Source organism: Cyprinodon tularosa, unplaced genomic scaffold (assembly GCF_016077235.1).
Source record: "Cyprinodon tularosa strain WSP-4 unplaced genomic scaffold, ASM1607723v1 ctg1, whole genome shotgun sequence".
Lineage (NCBI taxonomy): Eukaryota > Metazoa > Chordata > Actinopteri > Cyprinodontiformes > Cyprinodontidae > Cyprinodon > Cyprinodon tularosa.
In genome coordinates this window covers 56,784-82,848 of record NW_024037781.1, presented here as the reverse complement: position 1 = coordinate 82,848, position 26,065 = coordinate 56,784, and the positions used below count along the sequence as shown (strand labels likewise).

General features: G+C 37.8%; 1 protein-coding gene across 3 annotated transcripts in view; it reads left to right on the top strand.

Moving 5' to 3' along the window:
* Nucleotides 1-1,313: 1,313 nt before the first annotated feature.
* The window catches only part of creb3l1 (cAMP responsive element binding protein 3-like 1), a 50,864-nt gene continuing 26,112 nt past the window's right edge, over nt 1,314-26,065 (top strand). Inside the window, exons 1-3 of one of the 3 annotated variants that reach the window (XM_038295061.1) lie at nt 1,314-1,701; nt 21,033-21,165; nt 23,264-23,350. In XM_038295061.1, the coding sequence (XP_038150989.1) occupies nt 1,591-1,701; nt 21,033-21,165; nt 23,264-23,350 (331 nt within the window). In that variant the 5' untranslated portion in view covers nt 1,314-1,590. The remainder of the gene's footprint in view (nt 1,702-21,032; nt 21,166-23,263; nt 23,351-26,065) is intronic. The other 2 variants (XM_038293521.1, XM_038294275.1) reach the window with 2 other exon arrangements.

Here is a 26,065-nt window from a genome sequence, read left to right as displayed (position 1 = left end):
TTGTTATTATTATTATTATTTTTTTTTTTATAAGGCTCGGGCACATGACGTCACACGTTGCGCGGCAGCCATATTGAAAGCTGGTCAGCCCATTGTTTACACTTCGACTTCGCGCCTGTAAGGACTTGCTTTCTTCTGCTAGTAGTTTGTTTAGTTTTTTGCCGTTTCATTTTACCTCTACTGTCGTTATGGTCACCCGTTGCTGTGTCGTAGGGTGTAGTAGCGCAAGCTGTGACTGGACGGGGAAAAAAATCCCAAATGGATTGTCTTTTTACCTTTTTCCAACCTGGAGGCGTCTCAATGGAAAACAAATGTCCTCCATAACAAAGAGTCGCCGGCTAGCATGGGTCGCTGCTGTAAGACGGCCAAATATAACTTTCAACTCAATCCCAGTGTCCATGAGAGTGTGTTCCCGGCATTTTCATTCTGGTAATTTACAGAACATACTTACCTTGGCTCTGATGACTGTGTTCTCATTCGGTTTGATTACTTCCATGTCGTGAACTTTAACATCTGTCAGCTGTTTGTAAGCCTCTAGCGACTTGTAGCAGCGAAATTCTTCATGTGTGTAGGCACTGACGCCACACACTAGATAGGAAAATATGTCCTCCCTCGCAAACGGCGGTAGAAATTCTTCCCCAACGCACCAGTCCTTGCTTGCTACTTCGTAGGGATCAAGTCCGTTTATGAAGCCCATCTTTTGCAGATAACGGTCCCTGGCTTCCCTCTGCAGTGTGTCTCGGTATATTCCGCATCCTTTCTTTGCTTTTAACATCACTGTTTACTTGTCTTTGTGCTTTCTCTGTGCTGTTTTAGGTCTTTGTTTACCGTAGCAACTAGCTGCCAATATGGCGGCGTACCCAGAATGCAACGCGCTGTGCCCGAGCCTTATTGCAAAAAAAAAAAAAAAAGAACATACATGAACAATATACATGCTTTCTTCTCCGTAAAATATTCCTGTACGGAGAATAAAGCAAGCAAGAACTGGATTTTGACCCTTTTTGATCTTTGTGAACTGCATCAGGTGGCTATTTGAGCTAAATTCACCTTTTGCTTTGATCACCTTCAATTCTTAAGCTTTTTTGATTTTTTGTTTTGTTCAAACAGTCTCTACATTCCATATACATTTTTTTTTTTCAGAAGATTTTTTTAAAATATTTAATTTTGAATTAATTGTTTAAAGATGTGAAGTCAATTTTATTCATTGGAATATTTTTTGGCCTATGGTTATTAAGATTTCCCTAAAACCTCCTTAACTGACGTCAAGGGGCGGGGCTGTATTGAATATTCATTGGCGCGTGGCTGGGAGCGCACGCGAGCCGATAGGGGAGCGCAGATGATCTGGAGCGGCTCTGCTGCAGCGAGGAGGAGAGCAGGAGAAAAAATGATGATGAGTAAATCATCACATCTCCACGTTTGACACAGAGACAAGTTACTTCGTTCATCCTTACCGGCTTCCATACAAAAGGAGGCGCGCATCCCCGCTGAAAACAAACCGCACTGTCATTATTATTATTTTATTAATGAGTTGATTTGAAGACTTCTTCTGTCCATCTGTCTTAGAGGAGTAGCAGACAGACACTGGCAGTCATGATGGAGTCTATCTTAGACAGTTTAACAGCGGAGAAACTCTATTCCTCCGCAGGAACCAACCTGTTGGACCTGGAGGAACTCGGCGATGGAGATTTCCTCTCTAATGAGGTGAGTTTTGTGTTTCTTCCTGCTGGAAATCATCTGTGTTTGAATTCAAGCTCCAGCTGTTCCGCCTGGAGCCGGACCTCAGAGGGGTGGTGGATTTATGAGATCCTGGCACACATCCGGGGTTCAGACCTTGTGCGTCTGTGTGCGTTTTATTGCGCAATCAGGCACCAAGTCAAGCTGGCGAGTTACTGGTTAACTCGCGTGTTCAATTAACAGGTGCTGCCTTTCCCCCCCTGCAGTGCAATTTAATTTTATTATTATATTTTTGCATCTTGGAGCTTTATAAACAAAACTCTGCACCCAGATATGAGCATTTATTTTAGAAAATAGTATATTTGCATCCATTTCCCTTATAAAGAAAAATAAAATGTGCATACAAGCTAAAAAAAATAACTAAAGACAAGTATTTTCATGTGCAACATTTGTTTTTTTCCCCAAATGGACACAGATTAAGCTATTTCTTAAATCAGGGAAAAAAAATAAAAAAAATATTCCACATTGTATTAATGGGTAAATTCCCAACTATCTGGTTAAAATTCCTTTTTCAGATAAGATAAGATAAGATGAGCTTTATTGATCTCACAGCGGAGAAATTCACTCGTCACATTTTGGCATAGAAGTTAAAGAAGGTGCAAACAAGGAGGAAAAAGGTGCACTAAGAATAAACAATATATATACTGTATATCCAGGTATATACAGCATATCAAGATAAATAAGGATTAAGGTGCAAGTGTACATGTATAGTACACAATGAAAGAACAAAATAAAAATAAGAAATAAAAAAATAAGAAATAAAAAATAAAAATATGTACAATCCAGATGGCTTATATACAGGTGGATTTACTTTAATGTTAAAGTGTAGTTAAAGTGTAGTTCCTTAGCACTGTTTGAAATCAGGGGCGGAGCTAGATGGGGGGCCAGGGGCCAACCTTAGCCAATCATTGACCACCCCAAAACATTTTTAATTTTTCATATATTAATTGCTTGACAACAAAACAATGTGGTTAATTATGCACATCAATATATTAACATTAAAGATGATAAGTATAGAATTCAAGCAGAAATAGATTTTGTGTTATATGGAGTAAAGAGAAAATGAAGTGTCTCTGGAAGTCATCTAGGAGTCTTCAGTGATATCATATATAAATAATCAATTTATGTAGATATTAGTTCTTGTAAATATCAATTTTATGCAGCATGATTACTGATAAAAGTAGGTAAGTAATGACAATGGAAAAGATGTTCGCCCAAAACTCAAAGCTGAAAGAATTTTATCCACTATACTTTTAATCTAGAAAGCACAGATGTTTGAATATATTCGCTTATTTGTTAGAAAAAAACTGTGGGAAAGTATAATTTGTCTTTATTTAGAAAATATGGATGTTTTGCTTGTTAATTTTCCTGTTGGAACAGTGTAGATTGACCCTGAGGTTCTCGCGCCTATCTACTTTTGGCCCCCCCCTCAGTCTACATTGGTTATTGCCTGGCCACCATTATAAAAATTTTCTGGCTCCTCCTCTGTTTGAAATAAGTATTGCCTGAAGCAACAGTTTTAACAGGCAACCCTGCTCATGCTGAGGCCAGATCTGGCTCCTTTAAGCACCAACAGTAAGGTATCCCCAGGCTTTTACTCTCCCTGGTCAGTGGCTACAGCTAATGCTGCTGTTATCCAGATAATTAGCCTGAAGTGGACTTGCCTTGCAGGTTGACCAATCACATTAAGCACAGTGTTAGAGCTGGAACCTTTACTATACAACACATGCAGTGTTTATATGGTAAAAGTAGTCATACTAGCTGTTTTAAAATACAACCAATTCAATTATTTTTTATTATTTTATTTTATATTGAAGCTTTAGGTAATGTTCTATAGATGTCTTATTAGAATAGAATAAAAAAATCAATTTATTTGTCCCACAATGGGGAAATTCTGGTGTGACAGCAGCAAAAAGATTAAAGAAAAAAATGGTCACACAAATGTGGACCTTAGAAAAGTGTATAAGAATAACATAATAGTGAAGAGTTTAAAAAATAAACAAATAAAATACTGTACTGTAAAGTGTTTTAACAATATAAATACTGTGTATCTGGGGAATAAATAACCAATATGCAGCTGTGGACAGTTTTACAGTAATGGATATTTGTAAATAGCAGCAGCATCAGAGATCTGCAAAATGACAGCAGCATGTTAATTTAACTGACGAAGGTAGAAATTGTGCAAAAGTTACAACTTATTGAGGTTGTTGGAAATAGTGGTAATTATAGAGTCTCACAGCTGCTGTGAGGAAGGATCTGTGATAATGCTCCCTGGTGCATTTAGAGTAAAACATTTTGGTGCTTTTGACAAACTGTAAAGCAGAACAGGATGTTTTTAAGACATGCATGCTTTTTAATCAGTACAATCACCACATGTTGGCTGATAAATCGAAAACGCTGCTGTTCTTTTGCAACTTACACACAGATTGAACTCAGATAATACCCCGAAACTGTGACATTGCGATTTAACTATTCTCTATCCGGTTTGGTGTCTGCTCTGGTCTTTATTTGGAATCATTCACTGGTTTTTAGTATAGAATTATAAAAAATGTTTTTTTCTATGTTATGGTTTCAAAACCTTCTCAAAATGTTCTGTGGAAATTGTTTAATGAGGTTTCAGATAATATGAGTGTGGACAGTTTTATCTGCCTTAGAAGAGCACAAATGAAGCACTGCTGGCCCTCCCCCACCTGTTGCTGCAAAGTGATGCAAAAGCACTTTAAGTTGCAAAATAATCAAGATTTTTTTTGAAAATAAAATAAAGGACATTATTGTAACTGTTATGATCGATATGTCCTATTTTTGTTTCCACAATTTTTTTTCCCTTTTCTGAATAAAAACAAGCCCATCTTTTATGTTTTTTTGCTTTTGATTTCTGTTTTGATGTGGTAAAGCTTTTTTTAAACAAATGTACCATAATATGAGATTGTCCTGCCGCTCTGTATTACCATGCTTTTCGGGACATGCCATGCATGGTTGGGCTTTAAGATCTTGATTAATGACGTTAAGGTGGAAAGACTGAGAACTGCTCCACTCTTAGAGGTCAATGTCAGCAGGAATGTCTCGGTTTCCTATTCCTCACTCTCTCTTTTTCCACATTGTGTTCCCTAGCCATTTCTTTTTTAAACAGCACGTTTTTTGTTTTTTTTAGGTGGACTTCTATTCTAGTCAGTGAGTCAGCCCTGCAGTCTGCTTGTGGTTTAAACCTCCCCTGTCTCCACTCTAAATAGAGTTGTCCTCTGTGCTGTGAAGCCACTAGGCCGGGCTCTACCATTGAGAAAATAGGAAACGATGGCTCATTATCAGACTTTCTGTCTCAGGCTCTCTTTTTCTCTCCTGTGTTCAGTCAAATTATCCTGTAAGCTCATCAGGCTGTGTACCTGAAGCCCACATTTGCTGGAAAATAACTATTTTACTGCATTTAATAACTGTATCTCGATCTGCAGCCACAAGACATTTATTACCGTAAATAACCAATAAAATGGAAATGATTTATCAATAAACACCCAGGCAAAACTCTTTTTACAAATAAACTAATGAAGCAGTTATGATCAATGGCGTTCTCGACCACAGGAAGAACAGAGTATATAATAGCTGATGGAGGATCAATAAACAAATCAATCAGTTCTATTAATTGAAAAACACCTGCTGTTATTGAGTTAGAAACACAAAAAATTTAAATGATTTTGTTCAGGTGGTTTACTCCTTATTGCTAATATTGTTTATTACTGCAGTTTGCATATCACAACAAAACAGAGATCAAATTGACTAGATTAACATATTAGCGATAAATATGCGAAAAGAAAAGTTTTAGCCAAAGTCTAGAGGCAGAGACCACTGGAAGGGCACGCATTCCCACTTCCTCTGTTTGCTAAACGCTGTTAAGCTTTTGTTTAATTTCTTAATAAATGTTCCATTTTTGATTAAATTGAGTTTGCATTTATTATCAATCTGAAATTTCTATCCAACTCATTCTCACTTCCATCTCTTCACATGTTGACGTTTGGTCAAGTCCCCAGATACTGATGCGATGGGGATACCCCTAACTGATGCACAGGGTTCATGGCAGGCTGCAGCAGCAACTTCCCAAATTTTTTCCATGAGCTGTGAAAAAAACCCCCAAAACATACCACTAACGCTCCCCTTACCCTAAATCTAAAGAAATAGTAGTATACATGTTACAATACGCTTCTAAAGCTACCAAAGTGACTTTGTAGCTCCCGTTATACACTGTCTGCTACCCCCTGCACCTCAGTATATGATGCACATGGGACTTTGACCAAGCACCAATATGTGACGCTTTGAGATTGAGAATATGATATAACTTCAAGAATCAGTCCCTCCAAAAATCAGCATAACATATTTCGGGGATCATTTGGACTGATCTCAGAATAATTGGGATCAGCCTTAAAAAACCTGTATTGGTCAATTTGTGCTTCAGTCTCATTAACTGTCAAGGTCTGTATCTGTACTTTCACTGAACTCTTAACCTCTGACTAGTAGAGTAACTTTAAAACAGCTCAACTTCCTGTTAAATACACTCATCTGAAGTCTGTGGTTGAATTCTTTTTTTCCTTTTTTCATAAAGCTTTTCCCTGCCAGCATCAGCTTTAGCCAATTCTGATTAATCTATAATAGCTGTAAAAAAAAAAAAAAAAAAAACATAAAAAAAAAAGCTGGATATCTCATAATTTGAAATGGAAATACTTGTGCAACACAGGTGGCAGAAAATAATTCAAAAATGTTCCTGTTTTCCTGCTTATCAATAAATGTGTCAAAGATCATTGAGCATTTTTACTGAGGGGAGGAAAGGCTTTGATGTATTGAGGATATACTTGTAATCCATACAGTCCTTCTAGGATCAGAAAGCCAACTATGAAAGAAGCTGCTTCAGAGTTGAGGTTGTGTTTCAGATGCTATTCAATAAGTTGTGGATTTTATACAAAGACATTTTGTTCTCTGCTGTGTTTGTTTGGACCTCCGTCTCATCTTTCCTGCGCTAGCGGTTTAAATCATGCTCTTCTTTAATTATGTCACAGTGTTACCATGCCAACGATGGGAGAAGAAATAAGCAATACAACACCTATTGAAACTCCTACAGCTTTGCGTCATCTGTATGCTCAAACTTTTCTGTGCCTCATTTATCTCTGTGGCTGAACTTTTCAAAGTGACAATATTTTCAAATGAGCAGTTTTGATGAAAAGGCATATGTTAAAAGTTCAACAGGATAGATCAAAACTTCCTAAATTTGTATTTCCCTTTTTATATTTTGTGCTTCATCTCAGTATATTATAAATCATCACTCCCTCTGAAAATAACTGCTTGCTGCTGTAGTAACCTCTGCACTGAAGAGTGTTCTAGTAAGCACTTGACTGATCAGCTTGTTTTTCTACATCATACAGGGCTACACATGCCCACTTGCCCTGTTTCGATTTGTTAAGCTTTTTAGTTAAGCTCTCCTGTCAGATTATGTACATTACCGTATGTACATTTATGCCAAACCAGTTTTTATATAAAAATGTGTTTTTAAGCACGATGTAAACTTGTCTTTTTTTAAGGGAATGAACATCTTTGTTAGGGTCATGTCACATCACCTCAATTAGAGGTGATGTGACATGACTTTGACCAGAGCAATCTAAAACTTCCTTGTTTTTTTTTTTGTTTTTTTTGCTTTTTGAGCAATTTAGCAGTGGATTTACTGACAATACACTTGGATTAAAAATAAAGATACATTCTCCTTAAGAATTCACTGGAAGAGAGCAGAATGTATGGCTCCATAGCTGTTGGTCCTGAAGCCGACCTGGACCATCATAAAACTATTATTATTTTTATGGAATTTGATCTGCAAGAGATATAAGAGGATGTGTGTCTTGTCCTGTCAGTCCACAGAGCACGCCCTTTTGGGACCTCCTGGATGAGTCATTGATGCTCTCTTGGACTATTTTTGGCAAGGGCTGTCACTGTTCCATGTTTTTTTAATTGAGATGAGAAATTTAATTTAAAGCTGGTATTTAAATGAACTTGATTCTCATATGCTCTTATTTTTTTCTTAGAATGGACACTTCTGTTGTCCAATTCTATTTAGGGGCTTTGTTGACTTGTCAGGTCTCGGAGTTAGATGGCTGACCTGTGAAACTGAACCAATAACACAGGGTGACAGTTGTTTTTAACATAGAAACAGGTTGGCTTGAATAGATTTTTTTTTTCAGCTTTGTGTTCTGGGTCATTATCTTGTTGGAAGACCCATAACCTCCAAGTGACACCATGCTTTCTGACACCGGACAGCACATTACTCAGCCCCAGAACATAACAGAGCCTTCTCCATGTTTCACAGTAAAGACACTGTTTTTTTTATATGCATCATTTTTCCATCTGTAAACAGAGCAAAAGGTTCAAATTTTGTCTCATTCCTCCAGAAGCTTTGTGGCTTGTCAAAACGTATTTTTGCAAATTCCAGTTTGACTTTTATGATTTGTTTGCAACAATGGACTCCTCCTTGATCGTCTCCCATTAACCCCACTTTGGCTCCATCAATGACAGATGGCGCGGTCTGACACTGATGTTCCTTTAGCTTTTAGTTCACCATTAATCCTTTAGAAGTTTTTCTGGGCTCTTTTGTTACTATTCATATTATTCGTCTCTTTTTTTCTCTTATTTGGTCATCAATTTTCCTTATATCCACATTCAAGAAGATTAGCTAAAGTCCCTGTGGATCTTAAATTTCTAAAAGAATATGTGCAACTGTAGTCACGGCAACATCAAGCCAGTTGGAGTTGGTCTTATAGTCTTTACCTTTACCAGGCTTGTCTATAATTGTCTGTCTAATCTCCTGAGAACACTTCCTCTGGTCCATGTTGGGTGTGGTACACACCATGTCACCAAACAGCACAATGACTACCTGCAGCCCTATATATAGACCTACTGACTGATTTTAAGATTGAAACCACCTATGATGCTAATTAGTGGATACACCTTAATTTAACACGTCCCTTTGGTGACATTGTTTTCAGTCTTTTCTGGAGTTACCATAAAATTAGTCCAGGCTTGTTTCATGGGTTTATTTTTTCAGCTGATTCATGGTTTTATAGCACTTACTAACTTGTATTTGTTCAATTTTTATTCATTATTATTTTTGTCTGATTCAAGTTATTTCAGTGATCATAGTGGGGCTTTCTCTCAATAAAGTTGGGGTACCAGCATTTTAATATAATCTAAAAACTGATATTTGTATTTATATGTGACTCGTTTAAATCTACGGTTTCACCTTAAATATCTAAGTGTGGCAAAAAAGGAGAAATAAATAAAATTAAATAAAGATAGTCTGATTCAATGATTTAAACTTAAATCTAAACTCTACACCTTTGGGCATTGTTTCATAGCCTGATGCCTACACCTTTATAAAGTTAATAATTCTTCCATTATACTAGTTTTCAGGTCATTTATTAAAACTGAATGCATCCCAGTTTAGAGGTTAATAAAGGTGTGCTCTGTGTTGCAGTGTAGCCTGGAGTCGCAAACTTCCTGCTCTCTGTTTTTCTTACCTTTTTTCCAGCACAGGGTGTGCCTGTATACCCAGAGGGAATATATATATGCAAGAAGCCCAAAAAAACTTTCAATTTCAAAAGTAGGGATATTAATTTTAGGGAAATTGAGTTTAAAATATAAGCATTTTTATTCTTATTTATGCATGGAAGCTAATTATGGTTAAAAAAAAGTGGTATAAGGTCTACAGAGAATTAAAGTTTAAAGGCTATTTTTAACTAACTTAATTTATGTCAAAGCATCTAATATCCTTGCATGAATTTAATAAAGCCCTTATAAATCAACCCTCAGCAGGCTAGCATATGAATTCCTGGGTGGAAGCTTGTTGGTGGCTGCATTAGTGGAGGTTTAATGTGTTGCTTTGCATGAACATTTAATTAAGGACAAAACTTCTGGTACTTCCAGAAAATCTTGACATTCTCTTGTTTTGTCAGAGTTATGCCGAATATGCTTTGAGAAGCTGACAGTTGAGAATAATTACCCTTAAACTGGAAATTCATATGTGTTTAAGTGATGATGTATGTCTGTTTTTAGTCAGCTGGAGCTGCAGGAGATTCAAGATGTCAAGCAGACACCGTTCTGCTATAGCTCACAGTTGCATAAGAATACAGGGCTGGTGTTCTCTAACAGTGAGCAACACACCACTCTGCACTTAACCCCTCTTTACCTCATTAGTTTTCCTCAATCTCCATTTTTTTCTCTCATTTTCCATATCTGCTCTATTTATTTTCTATTTTATTTAATTCTACTCTCCATTCAGACCCTTCACTCCAGCTGTTAGGAGCCACGCCCCCCTTGTTTGCATACCCTTATCCCATTGGTCGCTCAACTGCCAGAAAGAATGTGTGCCGGCCTGCAGCAGGGCGTGTGAGAGAAGGAAAAATACCCTTCTGCTGTTTTATTGGGATCTTTAACTGTTCACTCCTGTGTCACACACACAGTTAAGAGCGTGTAGCTCAAGTTAAGGCAAAGGCAGCCAACCCGCTGCAGCCACACACCTCCACAGGAAGCCAAAACGCAGCCCAGAACTTTGCCTATTTTGTCTTATCTCTGCAGATAACATGTTTTTAGTTATATAAAAGCTGCAATATTGTTAGAAACTGGCAAAACCACAAATATTAACAAGACTTTTGATAAAAAAAAATATTATTCTTGGGATTTAGGTTGCAAAAGTACATTTCAAATGAGAGAAAGTATTTTTTTTCTTTCATATGGCCTGCAGTTTGAGTGCAGTCATGTGGAAGACATATTAATGACTATAAAAAACACTGCACTCTATTTTGGTCAGAAATATTTTTATCTCAAAGTAAAATGACAAAAGAATGCAAGGCATGCTACAGGTTAAAAGGGCTTACTAATAATAAACTTTAGGAGTAATTTGTAAAAGAGGAAGTTTGCCTCAATGACCTCTCCAAAATTAAATGATTTACTTCATAATGCAACAGATAAAAGCCAAATATCTACCCTTAAAAACAAATATAATAATTGGGAATCATTAACCCGCCCTAGTTTATTGTTGGATTTCAACTGAAATTACCATCCTAGTATGCATACAAATGGGGTCTTGCCATTTATTGTCATTCTGCTCTAGAATCAATGAATTCAAAGTAGACAAAGAACCATATCTGTTCTCCACATTCACTAAAAATGTGTTCCTTCTACATTCTTCACAACGTTTTTATTATATTTAATTGGGATTTATATCTGACAGACCAACTTAGTCTCCATTGAAACTAATGCCCGGTTTCCAAAATGTTCACAAAAAAACGTTGAAAATAGAGCATGCAGTTTTTACTGAGCTTCTGTGACTGAAGGTGGCTGCTGTAATAGTCTCCACCAATTGACCATATCCAGACACCGATATGTTTGCCCATTGTTTGTTAAAAAAAAGGCAGTCAGATTGGATGGTCAATATGCTTAAAAATCTGTTTTTTTATCTTTTTATTCTCCGTTGGATTTAGCTCTGGACTTTGACTATTAGTTAAGGCAGACCTTAAGCTTGGCTCTCTATGGGGCTCAAAGCTATACGCATTTAAACCCAGAAACAATTGGCTTTTAGTGACAATGGGAACAGCTCACTGACGCATATCAACCCGGGCCAATCGACAAGCAACCCGCATTAAAATCCCCTTGGATAATAATAATTCTGACATTTTGAATTGAAAAAGCTTCCTGGATGGGAAGCGAAACATCTTCAAACTTGGAAACAAAGTCCAGTGGATTGTTTTTTTTTTAACTTTTTTTGAATGACTATGACCTGGATGACTGAGAAACTTCACCAGCATAAGCATAAACATGGTGCAGAGGGATTCGGACAGATATTATAAAGAACACTGACTTCGCTCTCGCTCCCATCCACGTTGCTCACCATTATTTACTTCCCTTATTTCTGATGAACTGTCAACATCATCAATGCTAATATCAACACCCACCCAGCCTGATGCTGTCATCAGACACACCGTGGTGGGAACAGTGGCCACGCAGATTATCAGCAGGGGGTCAGACTCGGCTTTACGGTCAAATGGGCAAAGAGCCAAAAGCCGATTGTTAGCGTATCAATCCGGTTTTGAAAAACCCGTGTTTTTAGTGGGAAAACAGCTTCAGACTTCAAGAAATGCAGGGAATTGGATATCCACTTAGGGCGCTCTACCAATAGCGTGACACATGCACTTTTAAAAGAAAAATGTTTTTCTGTCCAGTGAACCCTGTACACATGTATTAAATTTATCACAGATCTACCCAATTATGATAAACCTCCTGCTCCTGGGTAATTTGGTATAAAACTAAAGAAATTTCATTATCAAAATTTCAAATATTACGTGAACTCTAGACTACATAGTTTTACATTATTCACAGTGGCTGTTTTTGACTGAATACATTTTACACATTAGTAAAGAGATTATACAACATTTTATATGCTTCTATTTTTAATTCATATTATAATATAATGTGAGGGATTGCTGTCGAGGCACTCAGGTGGTTTTTGAAAAATGAACCACTTGGACTATGTGATCTGTTTGAATTGTCTCTGTAAAGTGACTTGAAATGACATGTGTTGTCAATTGCTGCTATATACATAAACTGAATTGAAATAAATAACCCCTCTGAAGATGAAATAAGGTTTTGCTGAAATTGTGGCTAAGAGTGATGCTGCAGAAAAGATATCACAATAACAAAAAAGTGTTCCTTAGTAAAAGGAAGAAAGCTTCACGGTGCCGGTCTACCCGCAGTCTTGAGTAATCAATACTTTAGATGCATTCATTTATTAGCCTTTATAAGATGATCTGGATCCTATGTTCTTATTACATGCTAAAGGCAGATACAGTTTGTTTTTAAAGATGCACCAATAAGTTTGAATAATCGACTAATATTCCACATGATCCGCAGGTCAAATCTGAATTTTTTTTCAATTTATTATCCTTAAGGCATCAAAAACAAGACTTCCCATGGTTTTAACAGATTTTTTAAATGCTTAAAGTGGTGTTAATCTTGCAATTTATTTGAGTGATAACTTCTATGTCTGTCAAAGAACAAACAACACATCTATTTCTGTTGTTTCTGTTATAGTCCATACCAAACCAAACAGGAAATCGATTTGAAATCTGATTGGTGCATCTTTACTAGTCTTGGTAATCTAGTGTATTTCTTATAGATCTTTTCCCTAAATCTGGTGGCATCTAAAGCCCTCACTGTATGAGCTGGAGGAATGCTACCCCCATTTTTGATAATCTTCATGAATCTAAACTGAAAAGGTATTTTTTTTTATCTTTACCTGAGCCAGTAAAAAGCAAGTAGGTAAAAAGAAGCGAAGCAATCCGTCGGGGCTAAACTTTGTTAATTACAGGCATGACAGTCACACTCTGCATTTATAACCATTTCATGCATATATCTTTCCCAGCTCTCTTTGTGCGGTTTAACATTTCACATCCTTCACCTATAATGACACACCCGTGCTGTAGTAAGCTACAAAGAAACATCAGTTTGCTTTTTAACACCCTTCTTTCTCCCTCCCCCAGCGGAGAGAGGAGGTGTTTCAGGTAATAATGGGTCCAGTTTAACAGCATCTGCTCACACTGACTCCAGCTGTTCCTGCAGAAGCCACTCTGGTTCACTGAGGCTCCCCCTCCTGTGCGACCAGTTTATTCTCAGAAGGGTTTACATTGCAGATAAGTAAACAGGTACAAGGAAGACACTTAGGAGAAATCAAACTATCTTCCTGTTGAATTTCCCAGCAGTGAAATTCGGGTCCTGCAGGTATGATGCATATAGCATCCGGGAAATCCAGTTTTTAAAAGTTGACCTTTTGTGGTAGTATTGACTGCCGGGTCATGAAAGCAAATAATTCACCTTTTTGATGTGCTTTAAAAAACAAATCTCTCCTGAAAGAAAATATTCATGCTTGAAGAGGTTATGTTTTTGCTCACACGCCTCACGTAGTAGTCCAACAGATAAATGATACTGAAGGCCTTTTTGCTGCTGTGCTAATTATACGATCCAAGGAATGTTGGGATCATTTTTAACCATTGCTTTACAGCAGTGTGACGGTGCATGTCCTCTTTCCCACAACGTGACCTGTAATCACATCTATCAGGGTTGCAGTTGAGGCTGTATACCCTTATCCACCCATGAACAGTTGGCTCACAGCTAATTCAGGACCTCACATGGATAAGGAGGGTTGGAAGTACCTTTTTGTAACCCTTTTACTTGTTCAAAACTTCTCACAAGGTTCTCATCTTAAATTCAAATCTAGACTTTGATTAAAACGCTGTGGCATACATGAATTATTTCCCCTAAACTATTTCATGACAGCTCTGACTGTCTGTTTGTTCTTTTTTGCCAGATTAACAGGTTTTCTTTCTTGATTTTTGTGTGTTTTAGCACCCATACAACATTTTAATGCTGCTGCCATGCTACCTCATGAGTAATCTATAAAATCTATGCATTACTTTAAAAGTTATGCTTTCATTTCGTTCTTTTTTGCTGTAGTGGAACTTGCTTCCTGGGTCTACCACAGAAGATACACAGAAGATCCAAGTAAAAACAGCTGAAGGCTAAAGTTTTGATTTTGCAAAATGCAAAAAGAAAAAAAAATGCTTATTAGTTATTATGACAGCGCCTGTCTTTTGGTTAAAGCTCAGAGAAATGTCAGGGCAACCGTCTGCACATGTCTAGGCCTGAACAGGCGAAGTCTTGGCTGCAGGTGAACTTAAATATGCAAATCAGCAGATGGATAACAGGCCCTTTTGAACCCAGATGGAACCAGCAAAGCAGGGTCATTGCTGAAGCTAGATGTTTTCAATATTAAGAGCTGCAAATACTGCTAAGTAGCATTAATCTTGTGCAGCTACAAATATGAGAACTGCCATTTGAGATCTGCACAAGGGCTTTAGCTTTTGGACTTATTCAGCCTTTTAAACTAATTTTAGATCAAATAACTTTAGGCTAGAGAAACTTCTGCTTTTTCTCTATTCTGCATTTCTCCCATAATAGGACCAATTAGGGAACTTTCCACTGTTTTTTTTTTTTTCTAGTGCAAGCAGCTCCTAATGTGACCCATATTCCCAGCAGAGCACAGCTTAAGGTTATGCACCTTTTTATGCATTCTGAGCAACAGGATTACAAGGCACCTCTGTCAGGATAAATGCACTATTCTTTAATGTGGGTGGGTTTTCTTCCCGTGCTAAATGTGTAAATGCAAGCAACTTCATGCAAACTACTTCCTTAGTTCCTGAATTGGATTTTAGGGGTCATGTTGTGCTTATTTTGCTAAGCACATGTTTTCTCCCCCTCTGCCTGAGCTGGCTCCATATGTTTTTCTAAGGCAGCTGCATGTGTCCCAGACTTTTACTGCAAAAACTCCCAACACAGCGGTGCAATAATGCACAATGCCTTGCCTGAACTCAGTGATGCAGATTTTTGAAAGTAGAGAGCATTCATTAACATCCAGGTTAAAATTATAGTAGAATAACAAAATAAGACAATGGTATATGAAAAATATCAATATGTGTTAAAGAATCCCCATTGATCAGCTATTAATATTAGGCAAGGTAAGTTTATTTGTGTAGCACAATTCAGTACAAAGACAATTCAAAGTGCTTTACATTGATTAAACAGTAAAATAGAAAGTAAAGAAAAAGTATAAATAGAAAGTAAAGATTAAAACATGATAAAAGCAGGTAGTGAAGCAAATAAAACAGTTGGACCACAACCTTAAACCAATAATACCTCAGTTAAACTCAACAGCTAAAGGCAGCTCTAAACAGATGGGTTTTTAACTTTGATTTAAAAGAACTCAGGCTTTCAGCACTTTTACAGTCTTCTGTGAGTTTGTTCCAGATAAGTGGAGCATAGGAACTAAATGCTGCTTCTCAATGTGTGGTTCTAGTTCTGGGTGTGCAGAGTAGGTCTGAACTAGAACTTAGACTATTCTCGAAGCTACAGGGAGCCAATATAAGGACTCCAGAACAAGGCTGATGTGCTTTACTTTCTTAGTTGTATTGAGAACACTGGCAGCAGCGTTTTGGATCAGCTGCAGCTGTCTGATGGACTTTTTAGGCAATTTAGTTATATTTGTTTTCTTTTCTTTATAACATGTTTGCAACTTTATGAAGACAAATAAGGTTTTAGTGAATTGAAATATAGTGGTGTGCATTGTGCTGAATAACTACCCTTTATGCTATACCAATATGTGCAATATCACAATCGCAGGGGACTGCTTGGATGCTAGGGTGGGTAGGATATGCCATTTTAGAGGTCATGTGCCCTGGGTGCACACACTTTATTCATGTTTCTGGCTGCCAACATATTAAAGTTCAATAAATTATTTAGACATTTAATCAGGTCTAAGAATTAATATATATTTTGCTGCCCTTTCATCGTGCAATCACTCACAGTTTGCATGGTGGCAAGACAAACTTGAAGGTCTTCAAATAGCCTTGTTTCTTCCAACTCTGTTTCAAATCGGCTAACTGAAGAAAATAGGGACAATCTTTTTGTCCACTTCAATTCTAAAATTGCTTTTGCTAGCTGCTTGTGCTTTGTACAGAACAATGTACGTCACACGACGACATCATGTGTAAATGTGGTAAGCCAATAGATAGTTGAATAGAGTCTTTATGGCAACCATAGAACAGAAAGGAGCGAACTTGTGAATTCTGGTAGTGGACCTGGGGTTGGTAAAACCCAATTTAGCAGAAAGGTTTACTACTGGTTTAAAAGTTAAAATGTTAATTGACTTATCAAAACTTTCTTTCGCCTATTAGCTGTTAGCTGATAAGCAAAACAATACCCACCGTTGCAAATAATTCAGTTCTGCAATTGTACATCTAAAAAGTTGAGGTGAGAAACTCTAGCCTTTTTTTATTTAAAATCAACACACATCTGTCTTAATTATATGACATATTTACTAGTCCTGAGATTAGTCTTTAAGTTGTAGCTATGAGAAATTGGTCTCTCTGTAAACATCACATTTATAATATCTCAGGGAAGTAAGAAGACACAGAAAATGTGCCCTACAATAGTCTACCAGATTTGAAGCATTGAAATCACATGGGTAAATTAAATGTTGTAGTAACTCATAGGCTTTTTTCATTGAGTTGTGGTATGGGTTGATAGCTGTTGCCCGGAAGGTTGTTCTGTGGGGGTCTGTCTTTCACCAGATCTGGAGAATTCATTGACTGAAGGGTCTGAGTCTTCTCTATCTCTTCTTGTAGACGGCTTCACAGTGGCGTCTCTAGTTGAGTTTGGTGTCCAGGTGAACTCCAAGGTATTTCTACTCCTCCACGACCTCCTTTTCATCTCCACTGATGCTTATATGATTAAACCTGTTCATGTTTCTTCTGAAGTCTAAAATCATCTCCCTTGTTTTGTTAATGTCCAGGATCAGATGATAGTTTCAACACCCTGCCACAAATTGGTTCACCAACTCTCTTTACTAAGCTTCTTGTCCTTCTTTGATGCACCCAATGACTGCAGAGTCAACCAAGTATTTCTGCCGGTACCATGACTTTGTCTTGTACCAGAAATCTTAGGTGTACCAAGTAAAAACAAATGGTGAGAGTACTGTCCCCTGTGGTACTCCTGTGCTGCTGACTACTTGATTAGATAGTTGACCTTTTGGTCTCACAAACTGTAGCCTTCGATCAAAGCAATTTTTGATTCCCCCACATGAGTTCCCTGGAGTTTCTAACAAATCAAATCAGGATGAATCTTGTTAAATATAGTGAGAAATTAAAGAAAATGATTCTCACAGTGAAGTCATTACTGGCTTAATGACAATGGATTTGTTGAAGCAGCTGTGTGATGGCATCTTCAACTCCAACTACAGGTCAATAAGCATAATGCAAGGGATCCCGGTAGTTGCTGATTTGCTTGCCAGCTGGTTTGTTCCCTCTAGGACCTTCACTCAGGTCTTTGTTTATTTAGGACTGTTGGCTGATTTTTTTTTTTGGTACGGGAACAAGGCAAGAGGTATTCTACAACACCAAACTGTCTCCTACGTCAGGCTGAGGTTGAAGAGGTGCTGTAGAAAACAGTCTTGAATCAGTATTTCCAGTTTCCTCTTCTTCGAACTTTTAGAAAAGACAGGTAGAAGGCAGCTGAAGTAGCGTCCATCTTCTAGATTTGGCTAAGAAACAGGAGGGTTCATGGCAGAGGTGGAAGATGAAACATTTGAGGTGTGACGAGGAGGCTTTTTGTCAAAGCAAGGCCAGATAATGACATCTACATGGTAAGCTGAAGCATATCTATTATCCCTGGGTTCCACCGAATGCATTAATGCTCCTTCCAAGCACCCTGTTCCATCGGGAGCGTTTTAGGGCAGAGCACTTCAGGGGCGGTTGAACTCGGATCACATGAGGATTTAATTATCGGGCAGTGGTAGTATATACAAGTAGGCTTTAAATAGAACAATAAAGTGGTTATTTGGCCTGTACAACCAGTATGCCTGCTCTTTATCTGGTCAACTTACCTCTCAGCCTGTGGCTTTTTCTTTCTCGTGTTATCTTTTTAAAACCATTGAATTATGCCATATAAAATTGTGTGTTTTATCACCTCCCAAATAAACATTTTGTGGCCCACTGTCATATGAAACGAGACTTTCTGGTGGCTTTGTGCTGGAGCCGAGGGTAATGGTTTGATGCTTTAGAGTAAAACGTGATGCACATGTAGTGTTCAACTTTAAAACTCCAACAGATCCGCTTCGTTCTTCAGCAACTTACTTCCTGCCCAAACGATCCACTCTACTCCAGATTGATGAGGACTTGAAGCATCAAGCGTGAAAAATAAACTAGTGAACCACACTTGTGGGACACTTCAAGCACACTCTGCAGCTCGCCCAGTGGAGCCACTCTGATTTACCAGAGTGGCTAGAATAAACCAAGCCTGACGATCTGTGACATTAACGCGTTTGGTGGAACCCCAGGCTTAAGAAGAGTCTTGCATTAGAAAGTTGGAAGCAGCACTGAGTAACTACTAGGAGCACCAGTCTTATATTTGCTCAAATCGAGCCAATACTTTCGTCAAAATTCAAACATTTGTGCTTTAAAGATCAAAAAATCGTCCATTTAGAAAACAGGTTTTAAAGAGTACAAACTCAGAGCCAACATTCATCCATCCATCCATTTTCTGTCACCCTTATTCCTCCTGGGGTCGCGAGGAGTGCTGGTGCCTATCTTCATCTGTCAATGGACGAGAGGCGGGGTACACCCTGGACCGGTCGCCAGTCTATCTCAAGGCAACACAGAGACAAATAGGACAAACAACCATTTACACTCACACTCACACCTAAGGAGAATTCAGAGAAGCCATCCAACCTAACAGTCATGTTTTTGGACTGTGGGAGGAAGCCGGAGCACCCGGAGAGAACCCAGTGTATGCACAGGGAGACCCCGGACCGGGAATCCACCGCACCACTGTTACCACTGTGCATCCCATGAGAGCCAACATACTTCTGTATATATTTGTGTTTATTTATTTTTTTTTACATTTTCACCATTCCTTGTGATAAAGTTATTAAAGACTTATCTGTATTTCTAATCCTACTGTATATCAACATTTCTTGTTTTCCTACTCTAACCCTTCTAGTTCCTCTTGGTCAAGAGATAAAGCTGTCTTCCAAAATTGAAGCATGAAAACAATACTTTAGTACATGCTGCAATTTATTTTTGTTACTGAGTCTGTCTAAGGAGCCTCCAAGCAGAAGGTATTTGGGTTCCAACCAATCCAGATGTCTGCTTTTGTTTGGCATGTTTTCTCAAGAGCAGGATGACTCATATTGTGTGCTTGTGTGTTAATGTGTGTGTGTGAACCAGAACACCATGTCGTCCTGAGCTTCCAGAGCACCCATCTCCCAGCTCAGTGACTCATTCATCAGAACCAAAGATTAATCTGTTGATGCTTTTTTTCCCTCATTGATTGACTCTTCAAGCCATTTACAGCTCCTAGGTCGTCTTCTGATACTTGAAGAGAAAATTGAAACTAGGGATTGCAAAAGGGATTTCATGTTTTTATGATCTCATTCAAGAATAATTCTTAATATTAACTTAACTTTTTACTTTTTAAATGTATTATCCTTTTTTTATATAAATAACTCTGTTATTGAGACAATAACCAGAACATTAATAAACATTATTAAGTATAGCCTCTTGTGTACAGGTTTGCTTAGAGGTTTAGGTCTACTTGTCATATTATTTGCGGTTCTTTGTCATTTTTTTTTCAAAAATATTCTTTTAACAGGGGTGATTAATCATGCAATAAATAAATGTCTCTGTCGGCATGGAATTCATTTTTTGACAGCATTAGCTGGATTGAATTTGGGAAAGAAAATCCAAATTGATGAAAGGAAATTGGTTGAGAAGGACCTGGAAACACCAAGGCTGACGCCTGCTGGAAGGTGGAAGCTACAAGAACGCCAGTATCACTGTCCACTCGGAAGCCGTTTTTTTAATATTGCCACAATCTGAAAGCATGTCAACCAAGACAGATAACCTTGATAGAAGACGGAAATTTGAAATATGCCGCTGCTTGCATGGAAAATGCGAATCAGATGGAAATGGAGCTGTTTTGCAACAGTAGCAATAGAAGGTTTAGTTTTAAAAACTGAGGCAGTCTTTAAAAGAACACTGTACCAATTGTAAGCTACAGTGTTGGTAGCATCATGCTGTGTTGTATTTAAATGCAAGTGGTACCAAACTTTGGTACTTTTGTGTAGCAAAATTCACTTTGTCAACCATAAAAATTAAAGTCCAGCTGGTCGAGGTCAGAATCCACCAAGTGGACGGCATCCAGACAAGGTGTTCAACTTAAGCTCAGGTAAATGACATAACAAAAACATGAAAATGCGATGTTCCAAAAATAATAAGATCTTAAGCACAAATCAAAACCTCAACCTCAACCCAAGAAGAGAAACAAAAAGACACAAACAGAAGCTTTATTCACAATATTTTTCTGAAGAAACCATGGCTTTCTATGGATATCTGTTTTTATAAGTGGCGACAAGCACTGTAGGGACAAGGAAAATGTTTAGAAGAAGGTGTTCTGCTCAGATGAGATTAAATTGAACTTTATGCAAAATACTGTTTGGCAGAGCAATAACACTACCATCAGGTTGGGCTATGGTCCGTTATCTAGATTTCACAGCTGTTCATTACTGATCTGAGTCGATATGTAGTATTCATTAATACTGTTAACATCTGTATATTAAACCTATTTCATTTCTTTTCTTTTTTTTGTCTTACCTTCCTCTTTGTGTCTTCCAGCCTTTTTCTGGTGACCAAATGGACGACTTCAGCAGTGAATTATTTAACAGTTTCTTCGACGACCATCTCTTAGAGCGCCCCCTGCTGACAGATAGACCATCTCCCCTGCACATTGACATGGACAGCAACCCAGGTTAGGAAGTGTGTTCAAGAATATGCATGCCACTTTTCCTGCACAATGCCATAAAGCCACAGAGGTTAAAAGACTACTTCGTGTAGCAGAATAATGACTCAGTGGATGTTGTGATCTGCTGAAAACACATATTTGTTCCCTTGGAATGATCCTTAGTTGTTCTGCAGCCAAAATTTGGTTTTAAAACCCACAATCTGACAGTTAAGGGACTGACTGTAGCAAAATGTTACTCTGTATTAACATCGACATAGGTTTTTTTCTGGACCAGAAGTATCATGAGTATAAAAACAGCATCTCCTTTTACCAAGTTTGAAAGTCTCATACACACATTAACTCATTACTGGTTTATTTGCTCAGAGAATTTTCCTGGAGGCTCTCTCAGTTTGTCGAAGCTGTCATCTCACTGCTCTGCGATCTGAGCTCATCACTTCAAATCAGTGTCCCTGTCAGGTGTTGCCATGGTCACAAAGAGAGGAAAAATAATAGAAGAAACTGAAACAAATTAGATTATGGTAACATTTCTGATAAGTCACTGCAGGAGCTGGAATCAAATGCTGTCAGATGATCATGAATGCATCAATAAATAGGATCAAATGTACTCAGGCTGAATTTAAACATGCATCTTTCTGGTCCTGTCCAACATTCTGTGGTGCATTCATCTAAAATGATCCACTTCCACGCTGCCTGCATGGATGCATTTATGAATGTCAATGGAACACACTTTGCACACAGCATGCTAGCAGCTGTAGAAATCTGACTTTGTGCAGCTATTGAGGTAACCTTGCAGGGTTATGCAGTGCTTTGCTAAAGTATTTAAGCCCCTTTAATTTTCATTAGGTCAAACTCTATTGTATTTTATTGATATTTTATGTGCTAAATTAGCTAATCAGTGCTCTATTCTGAATTTAGACTTTACAGAAAAAAAATAAGAAAAATTTTCATTTATATTGTACCCAATGCACTAAATAAAATCAAATGCAGCTGATGAACTTACAGAAGTAGAGTGTTTGTAACTTGTCCTCAGTATAAAGAGGTTTAGTTAGGCAGCATCAGTGGATAAACAGCATCCCAAAGCTGAAAAAGTAATTTTAAGCAGAGTTAGGTTCTAAAATAAAATTGTACTAAGCAATTAACACCTCATAGTTCAGTATATTTTCTGGAAATTGAAAGCCTGGTTAAACTTCCAATCTAACAAGAAATGGCAGTGAAGCTGCACCTAAAAGCCAGGCCCATAGTAACTCTGGAGGAGCTGCAGAAATCCACTGCTAAGGCTGGAGGAACAGTTGAGGGAGAAAGTTAGGTTTATGTTTGTGCATTTGACACTTTTAAATAAACAGACTTAAAAACAATTGCAAAGAAGGTGACGGAGAACAGACAGCAGAGAGGGAAGAGCAGTTGATGGAGTAGGGAAACACAGGAGAAGTGTGAAGGTAGGAACAGGCTGGGGGAACTTGAGAGTTTCTAAAATATATGCAGGCCCTATTCCGGTTGATCTATATCTACAAACTACCAAAATACGGTATGAAGAAAGCCACTGCTGAGAGAAAGCCACATGAGGTTTTGTTTGCAGTTTGCCACAAGCAAAAAGGAGACCACATAAAAGAAGGTTCTCTGGTCAGATGAGAAAATAATTGAACTGTTTTGGTCTAAATGCTACCACAGACATAACACTTTGCATTCCCCTGGACATTAGTTAACAGGGTGGTGGCAGCATCATGCTGTGGGGATAGTTTTTGCAGCCAGTACAGACAAACCGGACACCAAAAAAGATTTTATACTGCATTTCACATACAGCCAGAGCTACAACAGGAGGGTTAAGATATTACAATGGCCTAGTCAAAGTCAGATTTTCTAGGTGGTCTATCCTATTAAATCCTAATGAAATACCACAAGTTTGATGTTTTAAAGTAAATCATTTTGAAGGCCTGGATTGTGCTGTACGCCTGTTTCGATCTTCCTATTTTTTTTATTAGTGAGTCCTATGAGTCAAACCAAGCATGATGTCAGGGCTCCTGATTTAAATTTCCATTGATATCAGCAGATGTTTCAGGATCTGTTATTTTTTCCATCTTCTGAGAGGGCCTTTCTAATCTCACAGATATCCAAGCAGACCACAGCTACTCTCTGAGTGAAGACTCCGCCCCCCAGAGTCCGGCCCTGTCAATCAAAATGGATGAAGAGTCTGGTGGGTGAATGATAAAGAAGTTTTCACAATTTCTGCCTGTAGATTGAGATGAAGCTGGGAATCTTCATGCCGATCCACATTATCAGGGTGGCTCAGACCTCCCTTCTAAATCAAATCCAGCGCCTGCCACATAATATTTTTAGTTTAGCTCCGTCTTTACAGGTGTTTCTTTCACTTTCTGACTCGTCGTCTGCTGCGGTCATCCTTTGTTTATCTCCCCCAACCAACTTCTTTGTCGCCGTGTTTCTGTCAGTTTCTCCGTTTGTCCTGGGGATCCAGCTGTCTGAGAAGCAGGATCTCAGTCTGAGCAGGTCTCCTCCAGCAAAGCCCTGCCCACCTAACACACACACATGCATATAAACACACACAGACCGACACAATACTACGACAAGCATGTGGTTTTAAGTCTGCAGCTGTAGCCGTCGCCAAAGGAAACTCTTTCTCTGCTCTGTCAGGTTATCTCACTGTTTTTAAGCTCCTCTGGGCTTCTCACTCACCCTTAATCCAACTCAAATGACTTTATGTTTCCAGAAACTCTTATTATCTTGACCAAAAATGAACATATTCAGCAAAAAAAAGGGAAGCATAAAGTAAAAGTGCAACTTTGTGCATGTTTACAGGGTATCAGTCATATTTCTAATTTAATAGGTGAGTTATATGGCTTGCAAAACATAAACTCTCTGTTGAAAATGAACACATTTTAAGGTAACTCTTATTTATTTTGTTTATTTAGCGTGATAGAGAGCAGATGCTTGAGAATCGGCTCCAAACACCACATAAAACATCAAATATTTGCAGTGCCTCTCAACTTTTTTCCCATTTTGTCATGTTACAATCATTTGAAAAAGAGAAATGAAAACAATAAATGATTAAGCAAATGTAAATTAAAAAAAAAAGTGTGTGTTTCAGTAAATACCGTAGAACCACCATCTGCCTCCCCAGTCATCATTTACAACTACTTAATGATAGAATATCATAAAATAATATACACATTTCATTGCTGTATGTGTTTCTAAGAGGAAAAAACCTTTGGTTTAAAGCTTTCCTCTAATTTTGAATTAATCTATTGTGTCTGAAATGTCTGCATCTAAAAAATGTCTCTGTCATAATTAGATTGAAGCTACTCCCTCTCTAGATCTGCATTTGTCTGGACCAGATAAAAACTATACATTTTCCAATCTTCCAGTTTTTGGGAAACTAGGTATCAGCATCTAATTGCTAGAGAACCCTTGCACTTTGTACGTTTTCAGACTCGTCATGTGGTCAGAGTGGTGAAGCTGGAGCTGCTGCTATTAGTCAGGATGAGGCGGGTTAATTAGACACCTACGGATGTTAGAAGATCTTGACCTTTCAGAAAGCCAGTCCGCTCCGACCAAAGGGATTCATCATGCATTGTAGATAAGAGTTCTGACAGCAGCCTGTGCTGCAAGAGATATCTGCTGCTTTACTCACACATTAAATATGAAAAAGATTACATTTGGCTCAGCTAATTTAAACCTTAAATTCTTCTGTTCAATTTGTCTATTATTTGTATTTTCAATCAACACATAGGGGATCTCTATTAATGCACTGCAAATTTAACTTCCCTTAGAAAAAAAAGAAAGATTAAACACACCAGTCATGGGCGTAGGTTTGCATAGGGACCATAGGGACATGTCCCTACCAAAGTTTTGAACCGTCCTAATTGTCCCGACCAATAATTGGATGTGAGCAACATGTTTATAATTTACAGCAGTGGCTCTTTTCCTCTCGCAGCTCCTCTGCCTGGTCTCTCCTGTCCCTTTCACCTAGCAGCGCATTGAACTGTGCTGCGCTGTTTAACTCCACTCTCATTGGCTGTTCTGCCTTAGGTCCCGCCTTCTCTCTTTCTGATTGGCTGTTTTCTAGTCCGCTGTGCTTGGAGCACAACATTGAAAATTTATTCACACTAGAATGCAGCGGTTACTACAATTAATATTAGACTATGAAACTAGTCCCAATAAAAAAAATGAATATCATGTACACTAAAAAACAAAAACCTTTTTTTTTTCTTTTATAAAACGAAATATTCTGAGTCAGCCAGGAGTTCTGAAGACACAAAATGGGCAAATAAAGGCTGTAAGCCATCAACATTTCTGATTCTTAGCCACAGCCACCTAAAAAAGAAAATGTGACGGTTTCCTTTTTACCAATATTTAGTTGCTGTTACTGGTTTCATTTTTTGATGACTCTGAGGAAGTTCAGGTATAATTATTAGCAGGTGTTATTTCTCTTATAGAGGAAAACAACAAGAAATGGCGGCTAAACATCTGCTGTTTATCGTTTAAAAAGCATAATTAGGGTTCCAAATAATAATAATAATTTAATTGACTATTTATACTTCTAGAAATAGGATAATGAGAAGAACAAACAGATGAAGAATATTAACATTGATTTTATCTTACATAGATTTCCACACAGTCTATAAGTAAATTAGTACAAACATTAATGTCTGGTAAAAATGCTGGAATCTGACTGTTTATTTTGGATATTATTAAATTACAGATAAGATAGTGTTATATTGTCTTTTATAATTGTTAAAAGTGATTTTATATTTTAATAAACTTAGGCTCATTCTCAGTGTTGTGTTTGTAGATGATGCCACTAAAAAGAAAATATACATAAGGAGCTATTTATACAGTCAGACAGTAGCAATATAGGACAATGATAAAAGGTTGTGTTACATTTAATCCTTTA